General features: G+C 37.0%; 1 protein-coding gene across 7 annotated transcripts in view; it reads left to right on the top strand.

The window, feature by feature from the left end:
* The first annotated feature begins 206 nt into the window (after positions 1-206).
* EFR3A (EFR3 homolog A) overlaps positions 207-24,096 on the top strand; it is a 76,499-nt gene continuing 52,609 nt past the window's right edge. For 3 of the 7 annotated variants that reach the window (XM_068180927.1, XM_068180949.1, XM_068180938.1), the window contains exon 1: positions 22,995-23,071. Coding sequence is in view for 2 of the 7 variants with exons in the window: in XM_068180960.1 (XP_068037061.1) it covers positions 10,335-10,347; positions 22,995-23,071 (90 nt within the window). In the remaining 5 variants the exon portion in view is untranslated. Of the gene's footprint in view, positions 303-4,691; positions 4,746-10,266; positions 10,348-22,930; positions 23,072-24,096 lie in introns of those variants that run through there. The other 4 variants (XM_068180960.1, XM_068180968.1, XM_068180977.1 and 1 more) reach the window with 4 other exon arrangements.

Below are 24,096 nucleotides of genomic sequence, written 5' to 3'. Positions count from 1 at the left end.
AAGTGCCTCTGGGAGTTGTGGTCCTCTTCGGTGGCCTCCGCCCGCCCGGCCCGCACCTGCAGGGGCTCAGCCGGCCCCATGCCCCTGGACTGTCCCTCCGTGCCGTGTCGGGGCGCTTCTTCGTCTGCCGCGACTCCTCGGCGTCCTGTCAGTGTGGGAGAGATGGGCGGAAAAGGAGACGAAACTACTCCAGATAGAACTGCAGCTCCCGGCGTGCACTGCGCTACGGAGCACTCAACGGAGCGGGCGGGGGGGCTGGGTGAAGATGGCGGCTGCTAAACCGAGCCGGAGGAGAGGCTGAGGTGAGTTTGGGGCAGCCGGGCAGTGCTCCGGCCGCTCGTGTTCACCCTCGCAGTCGCCTCCTCGCCGCGATCTCTCGCTTCTTGCCCCTTCTCCACGCTTGGGAACGAGGAGGACGCGCCAGAGGGGTGGGCGCTGAGGGAGTGGCGGGAGGCTCGGGCCGCCAGGCTGGCGCGGGTGGAGAAGCCTCAGGGCATCGCCTCAGCCGTGGCAGCGGCTCGGGGTGTCCCTGAGGGCGCTGGTCCCGGCGGAAGGGCTGGCAGGCTGGCTCTCCCCCTCCGGACGGGTCTGCTCGCCGCGGGAGCTGCGGGGACGGCGCAGCTCGGGACAGCGAGCGGATCCCCCCGCTTTTACCGCGCAGGGCTGTGGCCTTGGAGTTCCCTCAGCAGGTTTTCTTCAAATGGACCTTAAGACAGCCAGATATTAACCGAGCGCAATGCAGATTGACAGGAGATCAATTATCGGTCGAGATATTAACTGAACACAATGCAGATTGACACTGTGAGCTTTCTTGGCTTCATCTTTAAAGTTAATTGTGCATCACGGAGCCGTGCTTTAGATAATTGAAATGTGGGTTCACAAATCCTGTTACTGAAAACCATAGTACAACGTCTCTTTTTGGATACATCTAGAAAGGTATCCCGTGGTCCTTTGAGCTGAGATACAGGGAAGAAAATACTGTGGCGTGCATTGTCTCTATGCTGTTGTAGGACTTGTGGGAAAGCCTATAACTCTAAACCAGAGTTTTAGTTGCTATATCAAATCCCAGTGTGCTAGCCCAGGTGATACACTTTGCAGAGCTACATCAATGTTTGCTGGGCAAACTGAGTAGGTAAGCTAAACCCAGAGTCAGCCGCCAAGGCTTTGGGATTTTATAAGTAGTTACTTCCTGAAGTGTTTATAATTAATTCTAAATATTTTCAAATATTTTCTCAAGTAACTTCAGGACATCTTGCTTGAAGGCTTGGTGTTAATGCTCTTAAACATATGGTAAAATTTCTTTGAGGAATTGGTGGTTTGGGGTTGAAATATTGATTGTAGTGCGCTGATAGGCCTAAAGGCTTATCCATAGGTTTTATTTAAGCCTTTTGATAAAAAAAATATTATTTGTCTAAAAAAGACTGCTAGAATGAGATTAATTTCTGATTCAGGAAAAAACCTTACAAAAATGTAATTAAAATACAGTTTGTGATTAAACATCTCTCTACTTCTAATCCAAACTTGTGCAGTAGAAAAGAATGAAGAAAATTTATATTGCATGCAAGTTGAAGGGGGTGTGAAAATACTCACCAGAGTTGGCAATTCAAGTATAATGATAAAATCTAAATTATAAAGAGTACGTGTTAGAAACAGCTTTTATGTCAGTGACTTTTAACTGCCCAGCCTAGCTCCATAAGGAAGTAGTCCTTGTAAAGTTGCCACACAATTTTTCATCAATTTGAAGATATGTAATTTTTTAAAGTGAAAGCAAATAATGATTTTTGTAGTTTCATTCTGTCTTGGTTAAGAGAACAGGATAGTCTCATTAATTCAGCCAGCTTCATACATGGCATTGCTTCTCCAGCTGAGAAAAGTAATTCAGATTAAAGTCAGGTCCTTTCCCAGAACTACACTGTGGTATGTAAATCCATTTTTATTGCATTTTTTGGGTTCTGGGAATCCTAGTTGGAGCTTAACAGTATGTATTTAGGAATGAACATGTGATTTATTAATCTTGCATTGCACTGGCCATTTGCCTACTTTTAAAGCTAAAGGTATTGATTAATTTTTCAAAGAGGAAATATGATTGGGGAACTAAGTGATCTAAAAACAAAATGTGCGGTGGATTTTTAATTTTTCAGTTCAAGCCTGTGTGGCTGTCAGAGGTGCTTAAGCCTCTCCCTTTATTTGGCTTAAGTTGGAGGAATGAAGAGGAGCACAGCTGGCAATTTCATTCTGGAGACTCAAAATCAAGTTAAATATTTATGGTGTTACATAATAACATAACAGAGGGCTTATTGGAAGAAAATACAAAATCTCAGGTATGCTGACTTCTCTTTCTTTACCTGTAGCACAAGGTTATATAATTTTTTTCATTTTAGGTGTTTTAAACATGTCCATTGTATTAGGGCATACAGGAAAACAATCTCTGTTATTCTGTTTGGCTTTCAATGCCATTTCTGGAATCTTGTGGTAATAAGAAATTTTTGTGCTTATAAACTATCCTTTAAATTCAGATCCTGGGTTAGTTAATGAAAAAAATGGAAGAAACTGTATTTTTATCCTTGTTCTGATGAGCAATAAATTGACATTGGGTTTCCTAGCCAAACGGTGTAAAATCATCTCAAAAGAAAACTGAACTTGTGTCATGCAAGTGTTCCTCTGTCTTTTAAGGTACATTCACTAGCTTTACACTTTGGTTATAATTACATTTAGAACTATTGTTACATCCTTACAAAAAACACAATGACTTTTAGTTCTCCACAGAAAAGTATGTATGGTTTTGTTTACCTTCTTAATATCCAGGAGTCAGTTGCTTTGGTGGAGAAAAGAGTGTCTAGTATTTGATATCCGTAAGTTGCATCTGGTGATCTGTCACATGTCACAAATTGACATGGAATATGTTAAACAGTAAGTGTTAGGCTAGGAAACTAAATGGTATCACATGATTTTCCACAGCTCTCTTTTAATTCGCTACATTCTACTTCATCCAATTCCGTGGGGGGTTTTCCCTCTTTTGTTAGGTAAAACTTTAGCTCAGTGACAAATAGCTGAGCAGACTCATAGTGGAAGCTTCTTGGTTTGCTTGAGTTCTGTTCTGCTGTAACAGGTGACAGCATCTGTGGATTAAACTTTGTCCTAGGCCAAGTGAGACAGTGATGGAAGACTTTATGGAGAGGAAATTTTTTTGCTTTTTTCTGCATGTACAAGCCAGGCCACCTCCATGTGGAATTTTTGGTCCTGTTACAGATCATAAAATGACTAAAAACCCAGTGATTTATTTTAAAACAGATATTTTCTATATGTCTTAGTTGATACAATTTTTCTAGTAAGTTTTGCAGAAAACTCTTCTAAAAATATTGTAAAAGTGAGTTGACAGCAGTGGTTGTGTTTTAGGAAAATATATTGAATTTGTAATTGCCTGAGTTGGTCAGAAAAACGCTCCTGAGTCTCTGGCACTAGACTCCCTAAAACTCTCACCAGGTTCTCTGCATTTTTATTTTTTTTATGTCAGTTAATCTGTTTTTTGTAATGTTTCAGTTAGGTCCATAACTACATTCTGAAGCAGAGATTTTGCTTCTCCATGTGTCTGTTGGACGTGATAATCTGCAGCGCATTTCCTTTTACAAAATTACATTGCTTCTCATGCTGCCCTTGGAGAGGGACCTACAGCTTTCTAATAGATGGGATATTTTAAATAACTTAAGTTGAAGTACTATATTTAATCCCAGTTGCTGTCAGCAAATTGGAACCTTTGATTGAAATGCTTATATGAGAATAAAGTTTATTTTTAGCAACTATGAGCATTGCTTTAATATGTGGTCATTAAAACATATGTTGACCAAATGAAATGTTTATTCTTATATTATCCATCCATGGAATTACAATTTTTTGGTGTATGTATACATACAATTATTAGCTGAATATCTTTTATTTACAAATTTATTTTATTTTTGAAGAAAGCAACACTCATTATTGTTAACTGAGATTTTGTTCTTATTTGTGGAAAAGTACATTTGTGGGGAGTTTACACTTGGCAATTTGTAAAAGCCAAATGCACTGCTTTAATACAGAAAAATCTCCAAATAATTTGCATTTTAGTGCTAATTAAAGGAACAGTAGATTTTGCTACTTTTATATCCAGAATAGATTGTTGTAATTTCAGATGAGTTCATTTTATGAATATATTTAATTGCATCAAAAATCCTTTGAGCAGCTATTGTCTATAGGAGGTTGCACTGTGATCTAAAATCTGCCTTTTTTGATACTGGGAGAAAAATGCCCTAGATAGTGCCATACAGGTTTTTCAGTTGTTTTTCATAGTGTTGAACAGAAACCTCTCCCAGGCATTTTAACAGGGAAGTGCTGTGGTTTAGAGCTGAAGTGGAAGCATCCTGTGAGATGTTCAGGATTTGTCATCCTAAACACTGGCACTTGGGAAGGTCACAATACACAACAGAAAAATGTTTACTCCGGCATCAAAGGCAAGAACAGAATGACTGCATTTCAGGAACAGGCAAAATCTACATCTAGTCTGGTCAGCTAACAGGATATCTGGATTTCTGTGGTAACAGCCCCGTTACTATTGGAGCTGAAGAATGCTCATTCTGCATGAGTTACTGAGCATATTTGGATGTAAATTGTCTTAAGCTATAGTCTTGACTTTGTTTTTTTGTTTGTTTTCTTCATAGTTTCTTATGTTTTTGCAAAATTGAAGACAGATCCTTGATTAACAATGCCTGGCAGTAAGTATTCTTATCTTAAGTACATGAAGACAATATTTAGGGGTGTTTACTGTTAAGATATTTTCTTTGGGGTTTAAAAAAAGTAAATGGAAGAAGAAACATTATACTTGCTGTCATTTATAAGAATTTTAAGATGTTAATACTATCTAATCTCTGCCTTTGTAAATCTCCATATATTTTACAAATAATAATATGAGCTTTGCATTTGCCTTTTTGATTACAGTTTCAAAGTATAACATTGAATTTTGTGATTTAGACTGTGTTCTGAAATAGTTGGATTCAAAAACTAAAAAAATATATATTTTTGATATTAAAAAGCTGTATTTTGATATAGCTGTAATCCTATCTTTGGAAAATGACACCTAGTGTTTTTAGAAGATAGAATCACTGTTTAGGATAGAAAGTGGTAAGACTTAAAATTTTTGATATTCAAAGTTAAGTGAGATTTTTGAGGCACATGTTTCTAAGAATCAAATTATTTACCTCAAGAGTATCAAATTTCTCTAACTCAAAGGATTGTGTTATAAAATGTGTTAGGAAAGTATAAATTTAACTATTCCTTTAATTATTTTTTCCATTTAGAAAAAATTCTACATGATCTGTAGTAACATTGCTAACACCAGTCTTGGGATAAAGCAATCTGTTTTATCCAAAAAGTTACGGTACCACTCCTACTGAGTGGATTCTAATATAGGTTTATAGTGAATTTCATGGATGCCCAATTTCATGAGGAAGTCTTTGAATATTTGTTCTTTGCTGTGATGTGTAATAAGCTGTGAGTGTGGGCATTAGAAATGACTTGCAGTAGTTCTGTGTTGTGTCATTTGAACCCTGGTCATGTAAAATACCTTACTGTAAGTAAGATATGTCACACCTGTCATGTGAAGGAGTGAGTGGAATTTTTTTAACCAATTAAACTGGAAAAGTAAGATTTTTTTTTTTTTTTCATTTAAACCAGATGTGCTTATGTTTGTGGTCATTAATATTAATGCATGTAGATTTTGCATTACTGCTGTCAGATGGAAGTTAAAGGAGACCAAAAGAACTGATTGCAGTGTTTATCTATGCAAGACACTGAGAACTGCACAGTCATTTATTTATCATTGCCTGTATTAATGAGTGTAACTCATTGCCTGGGTGAAGGAAAGGAAACCTAACAGACGTGTGCATTGCAATTCTTGTGAAACAACAGTATTTTCATAATATTTTACTTACAAAAGTTATGGCAGTGAAGAAGTACAATGGGATTTTAAGGCAATCAGGCATCCTTTTTTGGCTGGTTGTAGTTCTAATCTATGGAGATAGACCCTCAGGAATTCAAGTCTATTGCATGTGGAAAGGAAATCTTCTGCCTGCTATTTTAGGCTTCTCTAAAGGTTCCATACCATTCTTTTCAGAGCATATTGATGAAACAGGCTGCTGCTACAGTGTTACTTTGAAATCTTAAATTACTTGTCCTTGAAATCTGAAAATCTCAGTTGTTTCTCAAGGCTTGGGTTTTGTGTGTTGTTTTTATTTTATTTTATTTTCACATGAAGTTCTCTCATCCCATACATAAAGAAGTGCATTGACTGTCTTTAGGAATAAAACTTACTCCTGAACAAAAGGCTGTTACGGTGAGATAGTTTCCAAAAATGTTTTCTGTCGTGTTACAATGAGTTCTTTGCAAATTAAGTAGAAAAATAATACCTAGTTAATAGGAAATCTTGAATGAGTTCTTGGGTCATACTGACCCCTTATCCATTATTGTCCTGCTTTGTTTCCTCTGTCTGTGTAGCAGTTCCTGGTGGTAATTTTATCCCTCCCCCACATTATACAGTAGTTGAATGAATGCATAGGTCTAAAGGCAGTGTTCTGGAATATCATGAGTGATCCAGATAACTGGTATTACATAAAGACTGAGTAAAAGCTTAATTAGTCTTTCTGGGGAATTCAGCCGTACCTGGTGATACTTCAGAGGTCAGTGTTGAAGTTACTGTGTGTGAAACATTGGCAAAACAATATGCTTTTTAACTTCTTCAGTATTAACTGTGGAAAAATAGGCATTAGTCAGAACTGGGCTGAGAGGGGGAGAGATGAACAAAGGTCTTTAGCCCGAGGTGATGGATGCTCTTCTCTTTCAACCTCAGCTCAGCCATGGCTGCTGGGCTTTGCCCGAGTTGTTCATTGCATATTTGGATTATCACATTTTCTATTGATGTCTCTGCTTAGCACTCCCACTTAGGAATGTGGGGGATCTAGGGCTGCATTGAGTACTAAAAAATGTTATGATTTTAGTCTCAGTGCAGTTGTAGTAGCCCAAATAGAAAATTTTCAGTCTGCTCTCTTTACCTTGAGAAGTAAAATTGCTTGGTTTTGACCAGCCATGGCATGGCATTTGTGTTGACATTTGTTGTGGAGGTGTGCACTTGGATCAACCTTGCCAAGGTGTAGCTTTTCCCTGTATTTTTTTATGTTTAACTTTATGTTACAAGTTTTTCTTGTGCAAATAACATGGATATTGATGCAAATGGTTACAGACATGGATGGTGTCTTCAGCTCAAGCTGAAATGCAAATTCTGAAATGTTGAGGAAGCAAATGTGTTTTCTCATTTCTGATTGAGTAGAGTAGGAGTAGGTTTGAACCACAGCTGTTTTAGTAACTGTTTAAGGTGTGCCTTATCACAAAGAAACTGTGGAGTAAAAGGTTAAATAATGCTTTTATTTAAAAGCGAAGCCAAAGAGCTTATAACCAGATAGTCTCTGCAATAGAGGCTGTATGTTTCTCACTTGCCTCATGTGCTCTCAGTTTCCCTGTTGAATAATTTGTGCAGATAATTTCATTTAGCATACTTCTGTTATGGAACAAGGGTGGTTTTGGTAGGTTTTTTTGTTGTCTCCATTCAGATTGAAATGCTAAAAATGCTTCTGCTAAGGAGAAAAAGCGATAGCTAAGTCATATCAAAATATTTGTTGAAGACTCTCTTTTTGAACTTTATGTTCTGGATAGTCACACTTAATCAGATGTTTGAAACACAGCTTGGTAGATAATGAGGTTTTACTTTTCTAGAAACAGCTAACCTACTTACTGGATATATACCCTGACTTCAGTGAAATGTTTAACTTAAAATGCAGCTTTTATATTAAAATAAAATCACTTGAACTAGAAGAATTATATATGGCACAGGTGAGAGCACCTGTTGACTATAAAAATATATTTTACTTGTGGTAGCTCTGTATGTGAATTTTTTAAACTTTTTCTTAGCTTATTATTTTCTCCTTTGGTTTATACCATTAGCATAACTATATCTTCGGTTTTCAAGGTTTGCTTAATTATAATTGTTAGTTAAATTGTTTTTAACTGATTATCAGGTCCTGGTGGCTGACTAGCATATAAATTAAGAGAACAAATAAATAAAAATTAGGATTTTGCCAAGTGTAATGTTCCCACATTCTTCCTTTGATTTATGGCTGCGAAATGTAGTAATATGAACACCTCCCACACTCTTCTGTCAGATATTTGTCAGTTGGAAAGGGACCATTCTGATTTAAGAGGTACATATATTAGTTATCTGGAAAATATTCCATGATTTGGCCAGTTCTTGGTTGCAGCGAAGAGGCAGTTTTGGTGACTTCAGAATGACTCCAAGCATGCTCGTTGAACTACATAATATTTTGTTTCCTTGGCCTCCCAAAGACCGTGTGGCTTTTTGCCCCTGGTCTGTGCAGAGGCAGGTGGAGCGTGCTGGTGGCTTCCCTGCTTTGTGCAAGGTGAAAACAAACAGAAGCTGGAACCATTGAGTAGTACTTGTTAATTTCTGTATTCATGCATGCTGCTTCTTTCCTTGTGTTACTTAATGGTCTTAAAACAAATAAATGACCCATTCCTCTCTCAAACCCAAAAATACCCATTAAACTTTTGAAATTATAATTTTCTTGTGCATGGAGCTTTTCTTGCCAAGTGTAGGAGGGAAAACAGCACTTGAAATGGAATTTGAAATTAGTGAGTTCTTAACTGGCATTTAACATTTTTAACACATTTTAAGAGGCGGATAACTTCCTCATTTTGGTTTCTCCCCTCCCAGCAATTTTGGGAATGTCATTTATTTGTGTTTTGTGATTCTAGTTTTTACTGTGGATGTATAATAAGTAAGTATTAACAAGATTGGTAATAGGAAGATTTATTGCCCTGTGAAATAAATTCTGAAATACCAGTGGCTGGAGATGTGTTCCTAAATGTGTCAATATAAATATTTCAAGGACTAAGCTTTCTAATGTTTTTAGTGAAAATTAAGCCATAGTTCTCATTAATTACTCTTTCCATCCAGCATTCTTTTTTCCTCAGCTGGAAAATGTTTCTCATGTAGCATTCACACTTTGCAATGGGACTTGCTACTTAATAAAGCATTTTTTGTAATTTTTTAAGCAGGAGAAAGAAACCCTCTTAATTTTATGACAGCATTATTGACTATTTAAAAGTGTTAAATAGGTTATCATTCTGTAACATTTTCATATTTCAGCTATTACAGAAGAGTTACATCAGGGAGTCACTGAAATTTTTGTTTGCTGCTTGATTCTGGTATTTTAGGATGAGACACATTGGAAGCCCTGTATCATGTCCTTTTCAGCTACTAACCTAAGGGACCATGGGAACTTGGAAAACATCTGCCAGGGGAAGGTCATGGTTTTGGTCTTCCTTTGGCAGTTTGCCACTTGCTAGGACTAGGCCAGAAAAGGGAAATAACTGTATTTCAGAATGTCTGTAACTATTATAATGCTATGGTTGCAGAATATATAATAATATGCAAGAAATTATTTCAATACAAAAACATCTACAGTTTTTTTTTCAGCTGATTTTTAGGTGACTGTCTTTTCTACATTGAAAAAGTAGTAACTTCTCCAAATGTATCCCTGATTAAGCTAAGAAAAGAAACAAAACAGGAACTTGCAGCTGGAAAACTGCAGCTCTTTGTGCATCTGTTTATATAACTCATGGTACCTTAAACAACTTTGTGTACCACCAAATTGGTGCTTTCTTATTTAATGAATATGCATGGCTTTCTTTAAAACTTGTTAATTTGGAGCAAGTGTTCCTTTTGTTGTTTTCTATTAGCTGTCATTTCTATGTACACATCATCCTAGCCCCATTTAGGAAAGTTAATGTTGAGGAGCAGTTCTACAAGAGTCAAAACCATTCATATTAAGACAAGACTTGATGAGTGATATCTTTATCATCACTCATCCTTCCATTTCTTCCATTTGTTTTGGAACACACTTCAGTATAGCCAAGAAATGAACAATGGTGTTTCTTCCATTCCTTGTTAAAACATGAAGAATTAATTTTTTCAGTTGTTTGTACTTCTGTATGCACAATCTGGGCATCTAACATAAAAAATGAAATTCTTTAGAGATGAGCTTCATTTGGTGCCCATCAACACCTTTGTGTGCTTTCAAACTACGTGGACATTTCCCCAAATATTAAGATGTAGCTTAGTAATTTTTGGGGGCTTTATTAAAATATGGCTGTCATTGTTATTTACAGAAATCGCTTTGCAGCTATCAGTCGATTAATCTTCATGTGCAGCCTTGTTTGCTATTGATTTCTGAATCATGGGACGAAAGGGTAAGAAGGCTCGTGGTGATTGTGCATGCAAGTGTCCTATTTTTTTTGTGCATGACAACAAAGCAAAATTGATTTTGGGATGCGGGTTTAAGATTTCCATTATGTGATTAAATGCATGTCTCTGGAAAAGCCAGGGTGAATTCCTTTTAAAAGTATTCTGGCTTTCCCTTTCCTTGATATTTGGACTTTCCTTCCCACCGTTGGCCCTTATGAACCTCAGTAGCTCTCTAGGGAATCACGTTTCTTGTGGATTGCTGAAGATGAAAATGAGCTGTGTACACCGCTCTTGCCTTTCGAAGAATGCTATTTCATTTCTAGAAAGTTGCATTATTCAAGATTAATTTATGCAGGAATTAGACAGAAATTAATTAGAGTTGGGGTAGGTAGATGAATGAAACTCTTCCAAGTCTGCTGAGAGTTCAGGAAGCATTTGGATAATGCTCTTAGGCACACAGTGTGATTCTTAGGGCTGCCCTGTGCAGGGCCAGGAGTTGGAATTGATCTGTATTGCAACCCTTTGTAGTCAGAATATTCTACAATTCTATGAGTCCTAGTCTAACAACTTGTAGACCCCAAGACTTCAAAAAGAGTTGGTGCTTGTGTAACTTGTGTCCTGCTTGAGGTCTGTTAAAGGTCTCAGTCCTTTCATTTTTCAAGAATAGCACAGCTGTGATTCTAAATTGCACTTGGACCCATTATGGTATTTTGTTGATAGCAGTCTGTACTTTGCTGGAAATGGGCACCCTGAGTCTTTAATTGAGGTTTGAGAATGCTTACTCATTCCTTAGTAAGAGAATGAGAAAGGAATTCCAATCTAACACTAAGCTATATAATTATGCTAAATCAGTGCTCCTTCCTGATACTTTTGTAAAGCTGTTCATGCGTAAGGAGATCAGTGAAGATAAAGCTTCATGGATATTTTGTTAGAAGTGCACTAATACTCAATAATTTATGCTATTAAAAATTTTTCCTGTGTTTGTTAAGCTAGAATGTAACTGTATAGTGATTAGAAAAGGACTTCAGGATGATGATACACTATTGATGAACATTATATGTTATAAAATATGAATAGTTATAATTGATCTGTGTCTGACATGATTGAGCTAGCAGAGTTCTCTTGTCTCGTAATAAATGCAGTGCAGGCTGTTTAGAAGACTTTCTATGTGCTTGTGGTTTTTCTGTTAAATGAGTTTGTGATTCATGACTGACATTTGTTTAGACATGAACTTGAAGTTCCTCAGAACTGACAAAACATAATTTTTGCAAACTGAGTCTGATGTTGGAATTGCAGTGTGATTAGAAGTGCTGGTTGTGGGCAAGAACTGCTGGATTGCTGCAGAAACCAGTGAGCCTTTGTGCCTACAGATGTCCTGTCTGGTTTCTACAGAAAGCTGAGACACTCAAGATTTACTGGTTAACAAGATGTATTTATAAAGTGACTTCTTTGTGTATAAATACAAAGCTGCCTGTCTCCTACACTGACCATCTTCTAGACTGGCCAGTTCAGTTAGGTGGGAAGCAGAAGTTGTGGTAGAAAAGGGACATACACAGTCTTTAGGTACTGAAGATGCCCAGAAGAGCAAATCCACTGTGTCTGTGGTCATGTCTAACTCATTAGACATTACAGGAGGGGAGAAATTGCTTTTTAGTCAGCTGGGATATGTTCTAACCTTATATCCCACTGCTTGGGAGAAGAGCTGCATTTCAGTTCTTGGGGGAAACTCGAATTCAAGATGAAGTACTCTTTAGAGCTAATGGGAAAGATGACAACCATGAGAATGTTTTGTAATTCATATTGACCTAGAAGGAGGCTTTTTTTTCAGTGAAAAGTATGTCTTTCATGTTTGTGTTTAAAACTGTGTTGCATATACTCTTGTTTGCTGGTTTGTTCAAAAGCTGCTTTTCTGTGAGGGTAGGATGAATGAGATAAAACTGTTTGCAGAGAAAGGAAGACATGTAAAAGGGTGTATATTGGCAGCTCCAAGGACCTGTTCTTGACAATATGTAAAGAGATTTTTTTTCAAATTTTTGATTCCATATTCTTTTAATGTTCTTTTTCTTTTAATGAACATGTACATTTTCATGTCCAAATTGGACTATCTCATTTTGCAAATGCTTTCTGGGAAACTCAAGCTAGGAATAGAAACAAGAAGAGCACTTAATTGAAGATGGGTGATATTTAAACAAGAATTTGAATTCTGAAGCCTAAATATCTTCTGTGACTGTTTTTCAATGCAACATTACAACATTTTTGTTTAGCATTTTATTTTTTATTAATATCAATACAGTTTAAACTCTTTTGTTACTGAACAGGGACAGATGCTTTGTCATGTTTTGAGCTCTGTGTATGTGCCTCAGCAGAATTATTGCTGCACTGTTTTCTCAGTGTAAATATCACAGTATAATTCTAGATTCACAGAAACACTTTCATCCACTCTTATGTTACTTTCTGTGTACATTGTGTATGTGTGCAGGAAATAAAATGTATGTAGTGTGGTTTTGAACTACTTGTGAACAGAATATTTTTCTTTTAATTAGGAAATATTTTTCAAAATCTGTGCAATTTTATAGAAGCCTGTAGCTGGGTTTGCTTAGATGAAGGTAAAACTTGTTTTTGACGGTCTGGCCATGCTTATGTTGGTATTTGGGATGTTTTAATAGAGGAAAGGATCTATAGAACATCACACTCTTACATGTCCTATTAACAGGTCAGTGGTTTATGTTGGACTAGTTAAAATCTAGTTTCTTGAGCTAAGCTTACCTTCTCCATTAGCTTTGAGGTTCCAGAGAGAAGGCCTGTGAACCTTTGCTTCCTCATTATCAGGACTTTTAATCATGACGTACATGCATGTTTCACTCACAAGAACATTCTTGGGCATTGTTTTTCAAGTGCCTACTCCCCTGGTCTGTTTCAGCCCTGTGTGTTTGGGCGGGTGAGCTGCAAGGCACCATTGGGCAGGAGTGGAGAATTAAATCCTCCCAGCCTGTGTACTGTGGTCATAGGATACCTGCAATGAGGAGGTGATGCAACAGTTCTGAGCATCCTTTTTTTCTAAGGAAAAAGATGGGCAGCAGCATAAGATTCTGAGAGTTCTTACCACTACAGCAGTATTCCTTCCCTGTAGGTTGGATTAAGAAAGCAAACTGCATCATCTTAAGAAAATGGAAGAATTCTTCATGTGGCTTTACATTCAAGTTTTTCAATGCTCAAAGCTTCAGGTGCTTTCCTTGAAGAAGACTTGAATCCCTGGGCACTTGCTGACCAGTTATTCATTGGTTTGAAGTGGACTTCTGTAGAGCGGGTGATAGTTTATCAGTGCCATTCTTACTGCTCACTTCAAATAATAAAGATGCATGGTATTGACAAAATCTTCATAAAATTCTAAAAGTAGAGAGTGTTTGACACTTTTCTATCAATTTCTTGGTGTAGGGAAGCAACAGTTTCCAAAGCAGAAGACACTACTCTGCAATGCAGATTTCAGTTGACCAAGAAGATAAAACTTTAGATGTCTTGGCAACTTTCCTATGTGTCAGGAACCATTCCAGTTACTTTGGGGATGCTGACCCTGGAATTAAAGCAACTGCTGAAAAGCAGAACTGTTCATGGTATTTGAGTGACTGTGTTCTGAGATGCCAAGTAATCCCTATGTGCTGCTGCCCTAAACTTTAGAACTTAAAGGTTCTGTTCATTTTAGCTCTTAGAGTTGTATCTAGATCTGTGCTCCTGTCCAGCTTCCCATTGATTGCCCTCTCATCCTCATGTATACAAGGGGATGTTCCTCTAATGGCAGTAGCTTAACCCACATGAGTTCCTGTCGCAAAACAGAAGCAAGAAGCAAGTGTTAAAACAACTCTTCTCCTTGCTGGGAAAGAGGGCTATGTCCAGTAGTATGAGGAAATGCAATGGAGGGGAAATTGTGGAACATCTAGACTAGACATTTTAAAATGAACTGGGCACGGGCAGGAAGGCACAAAGAAAGTCCCTGTCAGCAGTCTGCTGTGCTGCCTGGGGTTGGAAATGAGAAGAAAAGGTATGACCAGCTCAAGCATCTGGGAGGCATTCTGTAGCCTGGACTTAGTCACCAAAGTGTATGTATTTTTACCAGTAGTTGGCCAACCTGCTGATCAGAAGTATGGTTTGAAGGCTCCTGAGGCAGACAGTGACCCTTTTGGAATAGTTTTGCCTTCGGCAGCCCTCTAGAACTGCTTCTTACTCACCTCTGGCCACCCTGGAGATAGGCTAAGTGTTGCTGCTTGGCCTGTTACCTTTCAGCCATGCCTTGTGTAGTGTCTTTCCTCTCATTCAGTGTCTGTCCAGAGGTGCACCAGCCTCTTCTGGTCTTCTGTGTTATGTTTCTCCCTAACCTGCCACAAAGTGGGAACAAGGTGGTAGGAGAGGTGCAGGTCTTGCAGCACCTCTTCTCAGTGGAGTGTTAAGCAAGTTAGGTGGCTTGGCCTTTGAGCACACGTGACATTTACAGTACTCTTCTCTGTCACCTCCAACTGTCTTCTGCACCTGGGAAGTGTTCAAGGATGCAGCATTCTGAACATGACTCAGCTGGGTAAGAGAATAGCTTAGGGTCACGGTGAAAGCAGGCTTTGAGCGGAATTGTCTGGAACCCAGAGGCTGCTTCTGTGCCAGGATCATCACTGTGCTGGGGATTTTCCATTCTCTGGTACCCATGGATGTTGGGAGGAGCCAGGCATTTGGCCAAGCAGAGATAGCTGTGTTAAGTAGCAGGAGTAGAATGAGGTCACTGTGATAATGCCTATCCTTCTTTACTTCTTTATTCAGAATTTTATAGTAGGTAAAGAATGTCCTGCTGGCTCAGTGTGTTACTGGATGTGTACAGTGGCTGTTTTGTCAGCGTCAGGAGTCCGCTCCATGCTCTGCTCTTTGCCTGGATGGAGTAACAATAGCAGTTCATGTCTTCAGAGAGCACACAGAGCACTATGAGCCTTTCTTTCACTCTGTCTTCTTAAGTCCAGTTGTTTATTTACATCACATTTTTCACTGATTTATGAAACACCTTGTTATGAAGTCAGTATGTGTTTAGAAATAAAGGTACAATGAAACAAAGACTCTGTGTTTTTTTTTCCGTCCACTGGATTTATCACCTAGAACTCATTTCCTAACTGCTAACCAAATACTGAAAGCAGGAATGAAAGTTGTACTTTGCCTCATTTTTTTACATGAACAGGGGAAACATTTTTTCCCTATCAGTGCCAGCTGTGAGGAAGAAGGGTCAAGGAGATTTATGTAAATGTGCCTTTCTTGTCTCCTAAAGTCTCTTTTTTGTATTGCTTCAGTGATAGAAGTCAGAGAAGTAAATTACATTGGCCAGCTTAGTAGGAATATGAGTAAGGACAGGAATTAAGTAGCAAAACTCATATCATAGAGCTTCTTCCACTGGAACCAGGTTAGTTTTAGGTAATATTAATGCTGTATTAAAAATAGAGAGTGACAGTACTATCTCAAAGCAGGAAAGGAAGAGGCTGTGTCGAGTACAGAAATGAGCAAGTAAAGCAAAGTTACTATGTGAAACCAGCAAAGGTGGGAGAAAGAAGAGATAGTATGGAAACACTGCTGATGATGGAACTTAAGGAATGCAACTGGAAAACGTGATGTAATGGAAAACTTTCTTTTAATGGATTAGAAGTCTGCAAAACACACTATCCCAACAAGAATATCATCCTGGGAGATTTGCTCTAATTACTGCTGGTTCTGAAAAGAATACTTCATTGAAGAAGCTTTGTGGTGAGCATTATTTGACTAGCTTGGGGGTTTTTCCTACTTATTAGTAACTTCAAGTGCATTGTCATTTCTTGCTTCTATAAAAAGTTTATATTCAAATTATTTTTACATGCTTTTCACCGTAGCAAAATGTGCATCTCTCCATGCTGGTTCCAGCATGCAGTGCTACGGGTTTGGAGAAGAGTGGCTGGAAGGCTGTCAGAAAAGGACCTGGGGATGTTGGTCAACAGCGGCTGAACGTGAGCCAGTGTGTGCCCAGGTGGCCAAGAAGGTCAGTGGCACCTGGTCTGTGTCAGCAACAGTGTAATCAGCAGGACCAGGGCACTGACTCTCCCCCTGTACTCAGTACTGGTGAGGCCACACCTTTTGAGGTGTGCTCAGTTCTGGGCCCCTCACTGCAAGAAAGACATTGAGGGGCTGGAGTGTCTTCAGATAACAACAGAGCTGGTAAAGGGTCTGGACCACAAGTCTGAGGAGCGCCTGAGGGAGCTAGGGCTGTTCAGCCTGGAGAAAAGGAGGCTCTGGGGGAACCTTATCACTCTCTACAACTGCCTGACAGGAGGCTGTACTCAGGTGGGGGTCAGTCTCTTTTCCCAGGTAGCAAGAGACAGGAAAAGAGGAAATAGCCTCAAGTTGCAGCAGGAGAGGTTTAGAGTGGATATTAAGAAAGTAATCTTCACAGAAAAGGTGATTAGGCACTGGGATATGCTGCCCAGGGGAGTGGTGGAGTCTCCATCCCTGGAAGTGTTCAGAAAACTCATGGACATAGCACTTGAGGACATGGTTTAATGATGAATATGGTGTTGGTGCTGTGTTGATGGTTGAATTTCATAATCCTAGAGGTCTTTTCCCAACCTTAATGATTATATGATTCCAATTTAGAAGAAATCTTGAAGTCGTATCACACCAGAATTAACTTGAACTTTTTATCTTACTGTGAGAAATTTTAAACAGAAAGCTGTTTTTTTGGGTGTTGTTTTAATTTGTTTCAAATAAACTGAGCACCAAAATATAAAAAAAAAAAATATATAAAATTGTCAAACCTAGGTATGGATGGAATTTTCCCCATTAGGTGTTACTGAGGTTTTGCTGTCATGGGGGCCAAAAGTTCACATCACCAGATGAATATCCTGTTCTTAAGACAAAAATTTCATCTGCGTGGTGGACATTTTCTTAGGTGCGTTTTGGTGGAGAGAGGCTGGAAACCAGCCCCTTACAAGTCAGCTGGCTTTGGGTGAGGGGAGGAGAGGCTCATCTGGGGGATGAGGCTTCGTCCTGCCTAAATGATGAGCCCACCGTGCCCTCGGAGTGCATTCCAGGGACATTGCAATGGCTGATCAGTGCGTCCTTACAGCACTTGCTCTTTTTATAGCAGGTTGAAGAATATTTTTAATTAACTCCCTTATATGGCTGGAATAATTTTCTTGTTATAAAATGTCTGATCTCTTTTTCATAGTGGAATGAGAATACCCTTGAAAGTCATTTTAGTTCTGAATTAAATGTATCAACTGATATTAACAGTTCAGAAATAACCTGGTATAGCAAGTGGTTATGGTTAAAGTGTAATTTTATGCACTTCTTTCAGGATATTTGAAAGAAATTTATTTTATTTATATTTCTCATCTCAGATACAGAAAAATAAGTAGAATGAAAGTTTAATGTATTACAGTCAAATAAATTTTTACATAGTTATATTTTAGTACATTGAGCAACTAAATATAATTTTAATATTGCTGTGTTGCTTGATATTAGCAAAACAATGCATTTTTCTATAGATTGAGACTTCTATGTTAATTACAACATTTTTTGATAGAATATGATATTTTAAAAAAAGCTTGGACGATTGCAAATAAAGTTAGGGATAACCACCTCCAAGCTTGGGACATAATAAAAATATTCAGTGAGTGAACATGAAATCTTACTTCTGGTTATTAATGCCGTGTAAACAGTTGACAGCAATATTAGACAACATGACAAAACTGGAAGAAATACCAGCATTAGATAAAACAAATTATTTCTTTTCCTAGGTTTTGATAGAAGAAAATGTGGCAGTTTTAAACTCAAGTCTAAGTTGGCAGAACTTAGACTTTTATGTTTAAACCCACCTTGAAACTTTTGTTTTACTGAAATTTTGTATGAGTAAGATAAAACAAATATTCAGACACACTATTTTGAAATACAGCTTTATTGTAATGCGATTATTCTAATTTATAACATAGGATTTCCTGTATTAAACTATGTGGGGACACTTTCTGTACAGCTCAATGTTTTCTCTGAGTTTATTAGCACTAATCTCTTAAGTGTTGAATTGGTATGGAATTTTTATGTATTGGAAATTATTAGCTGTGTATTTATTAAAAAACAGTACTTATAATTTCCAGGGTTTATAAAAATGTCTTTATGAAAATCCTGTATTTGTGTATCCCAAGTGGATATAATGTAGGAAGTGAAACAGTAAAATGCTGAGAATGAATGGGAAGCTGGAAAGTAACTTCTGAATTGCTTAACTGAAAATTGATTTTCTACCTGATGGATCATAATCATGTTAATGATTTAAATTCTGTAACCCTTGCTTTCTAAACTAGGAAGTATTATCAGAGATAATGTTAATTTCATTATTTTTAGATTGCTTCTGTAATCTTAGACGTAAACATTTCTGTTTAAAAATGTCTTTTTGGTCAGTAGTCTGCCTTAAATACATTTCTCTCTGTCTGTTCTCCAGGAGGACCAAGCAATTAGGTTTTGCTAAAATATTTATCACTCTACAGTGATATGTGGCAGCTGTCTGAGGATAGTTTTTCCTAAAACAATATGCATTTTTTAAATTTTGGTAAGAGAAATTATGAGCTGTGTGTTCCAGGCAAATACAAGTAATGAAACTGTCTGTGCAGTTTCATTGGAGGAATGTATGTGAATCACACATTGACAATATATCTTTTATTATTTTCTCTTTTCCTGTGCCTGGCCTTGTTAACAGAATTTGATACTGAAGTTTTTCACGTGTTTGGTGGCTTTATGCAGATGTCACTGAGCTGATCAGATAAGCTTACAGTGTTGCAGAGTCCTTGCAGCTATGCAAGTGTGAGAGAGCAAATTTCTGGGACAGGAGTCAGGTCCCTGAGAGTGAACCCATACCCAGGATGAGGCAGTATGTGCAAGTTCCAACTGTTGAGCAAGAAAAAGCTTATGATTATAATTCTGCTTTTGAACCGAGGCCGTGTATGTGTTTGGGTAGGTGAAATGATCATTTTCTGATGGTGGGGGCTGTGTCTTACCGCTCTTGTGTAGAGTAAACGTGTAAAAAGAAGTACCTGTGCAGCTGGTAAATGTGTACAGTTATAACATGAAAAATGCAGATTGTAGGACTTCTTTAGCAGAAATGTGAATGTTTTATAAAAATCCCACTATTGAACAAGCAAACAGTATTTTTTAAACCTTATACATTAACTTTCATGTTACAGTGCAGAATTCTCTGTAGATATTGCTTTAACCTTTATATTTACTTGCATAAAATGATGTGAAGATGTGTGCAAGAGGGAAGCCATTAAAATGTAAATTTTGTCTGACACTAAAAAGGAATTGTCATGGGATTTTTCCTCAATAAACCTGCATAAAATGGAACAGGGGTTTTTTTACCTGTGTTCTATAGACCTACAGAACAGTATATTTGTGTGAAATGAATTTGTTTATCCAAATAAATCTTTATCTGAGTTAAATTGGTATCAAAGAAGTAGGGAATCCATTTTCAGTTGCTCAGCTTCTATCCATCTTTGACAAGATTCATCTTTTTGGTCTATGTAGTAAAATGTTCCTAAATTTTATGGGTTACTTTTAATGTAGTTTGTTGACTTGATCTTTTGGGGATTTTGTTTCGGGTTTTTTTGTGTTTTTTTATATATTCATACATTCTTTAAACATTTTCATATTTTTTTAATCTTTCATGGTTATCTCAAAATGATATAACTGATCAATGATTACTAGTTTTCCCACAAAATCTGTGCCGTGACTGTTTAGTATTCTGGTTTTTGCTTTTGGTTGTCATTTATTTCTGTGTTGTTTGGAGTGCCTGTCAGTTTTATTTCTGATCGTGTTCTTCTTGGAGACTGAAAACTTTGACAGATTAAATCTCACTTTCTTGTACTCGAATGTTCTGTTTAATGTAGGAAGTTCTTTTGATGGTATTAACATCATAGTTTTAAGTTTATACTTTGATGATAAAGAATTTTTTGACAAGCTTATGGGTTTTTTCTATGTAAACAATTACATAATTAAATAAATAGCAGTGTAAAGATACTACCAAAATCCAAGCTGAGGAGGAAATTTCAAATCTTATGCATACTTACTGTTAGGCCTTTTTTTGGTCTCAAAATTCACTCTATTCCATAAATTTGGAGAGCAGTATTTCAGTAGAGCAATATTATGTTTCCATTAAGTGAAACTATCTGGTAAGGCTGCCAGAATGAGTTGGTTCTGTTACCTGGTCTTTTTTATCCATCTCAAAGAAGTAACTGGATCCAGAATTTATGTTAAATTTATGGAATTAACACAGGTTTGAAACACCGTTTTAAGATTTAAATTGAAGTTCTTTGCAAAGATTTTCTTCTTCTGTCACTTAAAGAGGGAGAAAGTAATTCTAAAAAGTATTTTTACTTGCCTGTCTTGCAGTATTTTAGAATGTTTTCTTGCTCTTTTTATGTTTTAGGCAGTTGTATGCTACAGTTATTGTTAGAATATTGTGTTTTATTTAGTAGGAATCAAACATACTGTTTACCATGGACCAAAGGTAATGGTCAACCATAAGGTGGAAAACCAAGTAGGAACAACAAGTACATAGAGCGCTGAGCCAAAGAGTGCTGCAGAGTTGCATACCTGCCTCAAGAAATATTTAGCAATATTTCATGTTTCTTGGTGGATTTTGTTGGTCTTACTTGAAATTCCCAATACAGAATGGTATACAAGACCCTAATACAGTACTCCTTTCTTATTATCATTTTACTTACTTCTAAGATGTTGTATAGCATTGTTCTCCATAGAATATTTTTGTAGAACTGTCTAAATTATTTCTGTTTTAAATCAAATAGGATTTTCACCTCTTTTCCTACCTACATTTTCCAGCATATTAAAGAACTTGGATTTTGTCTGCTTCATACCTACAGCTTTTATGTAAATGTAGATTTTTACATTTGTTAGACCTCCATGAGTAAGACATCAGGAGGAGTGAGATGAATAAATTGACAGTAGTAACAAAGTATTTTAACACAAAAATTTCTTAATATCCTGGTTGCTTGTTCTTAAGTACTTTCTATTTTCATAATTGTTTATTGAAGTCGTAAGTCAGTGTTGATGTTACTGGTGGTACAGGACTCTTAATTCATTAGCTGGGCAGAATTCAAGTCCATTGGGGAGAACTTGGAGTTAATGCACAGTTTTAAAATCATAGATCTATCTTCAATAATTGTTTTTCATTAAATAAGTGGCAAGAATTAAGTTGTCAAAGTATAAGCAGAATACATTTTTTGTCCAAGAGACAATAGTATCAGAAAACAGTTGTAATTGAGGGAGAATATCTACTCCTGTAGAGTCTTGTAATTAAAACTAAGTGAAACTACAGCAGGTGAAATCCTTGTTATGAACATCCTATATGTTCTGATAAGTATGGTTAAAAACTAGTAAGATTACTTAGATATCTTAAGTAAGGAAATACAAGTATTGATGCTTTTGCAGAGAAATTGTAATCAAAATTTTCTGCCAAGATACCCTTTATTGTTTGTATTTTTTTACTGTTTTTAGCAATGTTAAAAGATTTTTTGAGTATGTAAATGGATATCTTTAATAAGACATTTGTAAGGTATTTAGCTGCTCTGAATCCTTCAGGTATTGTGACTTGAAAGACAGGGTCTGCGTGTATGCTTGATACATTATTATTGAGTGTCTAATTGTTTACTCAGTGGCTTTTGTGCACTAGCACTGCTTTGGTGTTGATCTGAGGCTTGACCAATAAGTTTATCTGATAAGATGCCCACTAAAACATTTAAAAACTGATTTGTCAAAAAAATTTAAAAACAAGGGAGTAATTCTACCCTGATAAAAAAATACCTAGAAACAGATTTGATATACCAATACCAGATATTGGACAGATACCTAGAAACTTTTTTTTTTCCCTTTGTGCTGAGTTTTAACCTAATTCCAAAGTTCTAATATGTCTTAGTGCTAGAAAAAACCAAACAATGCTTTTCAGGTTTGTTACCTTTTTAAAGCAGGCAGTTTGACTTTTAAAATTAAAAAAATTGAAGTTACATGCATTGTTCTGACTATATGGATTAGTAGTAGAGTAGAAATGTGATTTAAAAAAAGTAATTTCTCTGCTTCAAGTGGCTGTCATTTCACTGATACCCAGTAAAAGGAAATATAAGGGGTAAGGAAGGCAGAGCATGTTTTGTTTATTATGGTTTATATTGGTTTATATGGGTGCCTTTAAAACAGATTTCATTTTTGTTTTCTTTCTTTTTTAGAATAATGCACATAATGCACATTTGGGTGTTTTGAAACAGTCATTCAGAATGACGATAAACTTGCAAATGAAGTATCTTTGGTTTTAATATGACTCAATTTTAAAATGTCTTGACTTTTCTGTATGTTTTTAAGTATGGGTGGCAGATGCATTTCTAGTACTCGAGATCCTTGCATATTTTCTCATGTATTGCAGTGTGATAGTAGTTTTGCTTCTTTGACTTACTTGTACTTACTTTCAACTCCCTTGGTTTTGCTTTATTGCTGATAATTCAGCAAGCTGAATTCAGTGTTATCATCTTCCTCCATGCTTGTCAGCTTGTCCCTTCAACTGAGTCCCTAGAGCTGCATCCTAAATCCCGTTGGGTAAATCTCTCTGCAGGAGTTTGCTGCTGCTGTGCTGCGCTGCGACCTCGCTACAAGCGTCTGGTAGACAACATATTTCCTGAAGATCCAAAAGTGAGTCATGACTTTAAAATTTTAAGGGATTGGTGTTTGAAAATCTGTGAATATACCTTGTGCTGTAGCAATTTTTAAAAAATTTCTTTTTTCTTTTCTCTTTTAACATTTTACCATAAATTCTGCTTTAGCGCTTAATAGCTTTAAGAGAGATTAGTAGAATAGTTTATCTGGAGAGAGATCCATGGAGGTCATCTGGTCTAATATCATTTCAAAAGCAGGGATGCACACTGAAGAATAAAATTAGTATGTTTTGCTCAGAGAAGGAGAGATTTCATTAAACAGGGTATTCTGCTGCAGAGGTAGCACTTAACTTCATCACTTTTTGGAGCCACAAAGAATTGCTTTCTTGTGGTTGCAGGTGTGAATATTTTCTGGTTTTTTTACAGGTTTTTTTTTTTTAACTCTTGACTTACTGACTGTGAACATTTTTATAGTTATGGTAGACTGTTGTGACCCAAAAAGGTTTTTCTGGTGGTTTTTTTTTTTAATTTTTCCAGATACTCATCTACAATTTTATTTCTTCATTTCACTGTAACAGTCTTGGAGCAATATCAAAGCCTAACTCTCACTCTCTGTGAAAATAAATAACTTCTATTTACCATGGAGGAATGCATGTGTCTGTACACAATCATTTGACAGTTCAGACTGATCAAGAGCTTATGTTCCTGCTGCTCTATTTTTTTTAAGTGTGTTACCAAATTTTTAGTAGAAGTAAGCAGCACAGTCAGTATTTGCATAATATTTGGCTTATATGTTTACAAAGTATGTTGGCTTTTTTTTAAATGATGTTGTTACTGAGTGCCAGGTATTATATAAGTGCATAATACTGGCTTTACAGGAAATGTTTTCTGTGAATACAGTATACTGAATGCATGGAACAGTATGGTTTTATAGGTTTATTTGTTCTAATCTAGTTTTTGATACAGGTGTAGAAGCACCTGGAAATGCTACAGCTGTAGTGTTTTAGTTTAAATCTGACTCAGTAGCTCTGAGTTGGCGCTTCTTAGTCCCTGCTTTGGTTA

Source organism: Anomalospiza imberbis, chromosome 1 (genome assembly GCF_031753505.1).
Source record: "Anomalospiza imberbis isolate Cuckoo-Finch-1a 21T00152 chromosome 1, ASM3175350v1, whole genome shotgun sequence".
NCBI classification, from domain to species: domain Eukaryota; kingdom Metazoa; phylum Chordata; class Aves; order Passeriformes; family Viduidae; genus Anomalospiza; species Anomalospiza imberbis.
This window is presented reverse-complemented; position numbering and strand designations above follow the sequence as displayed.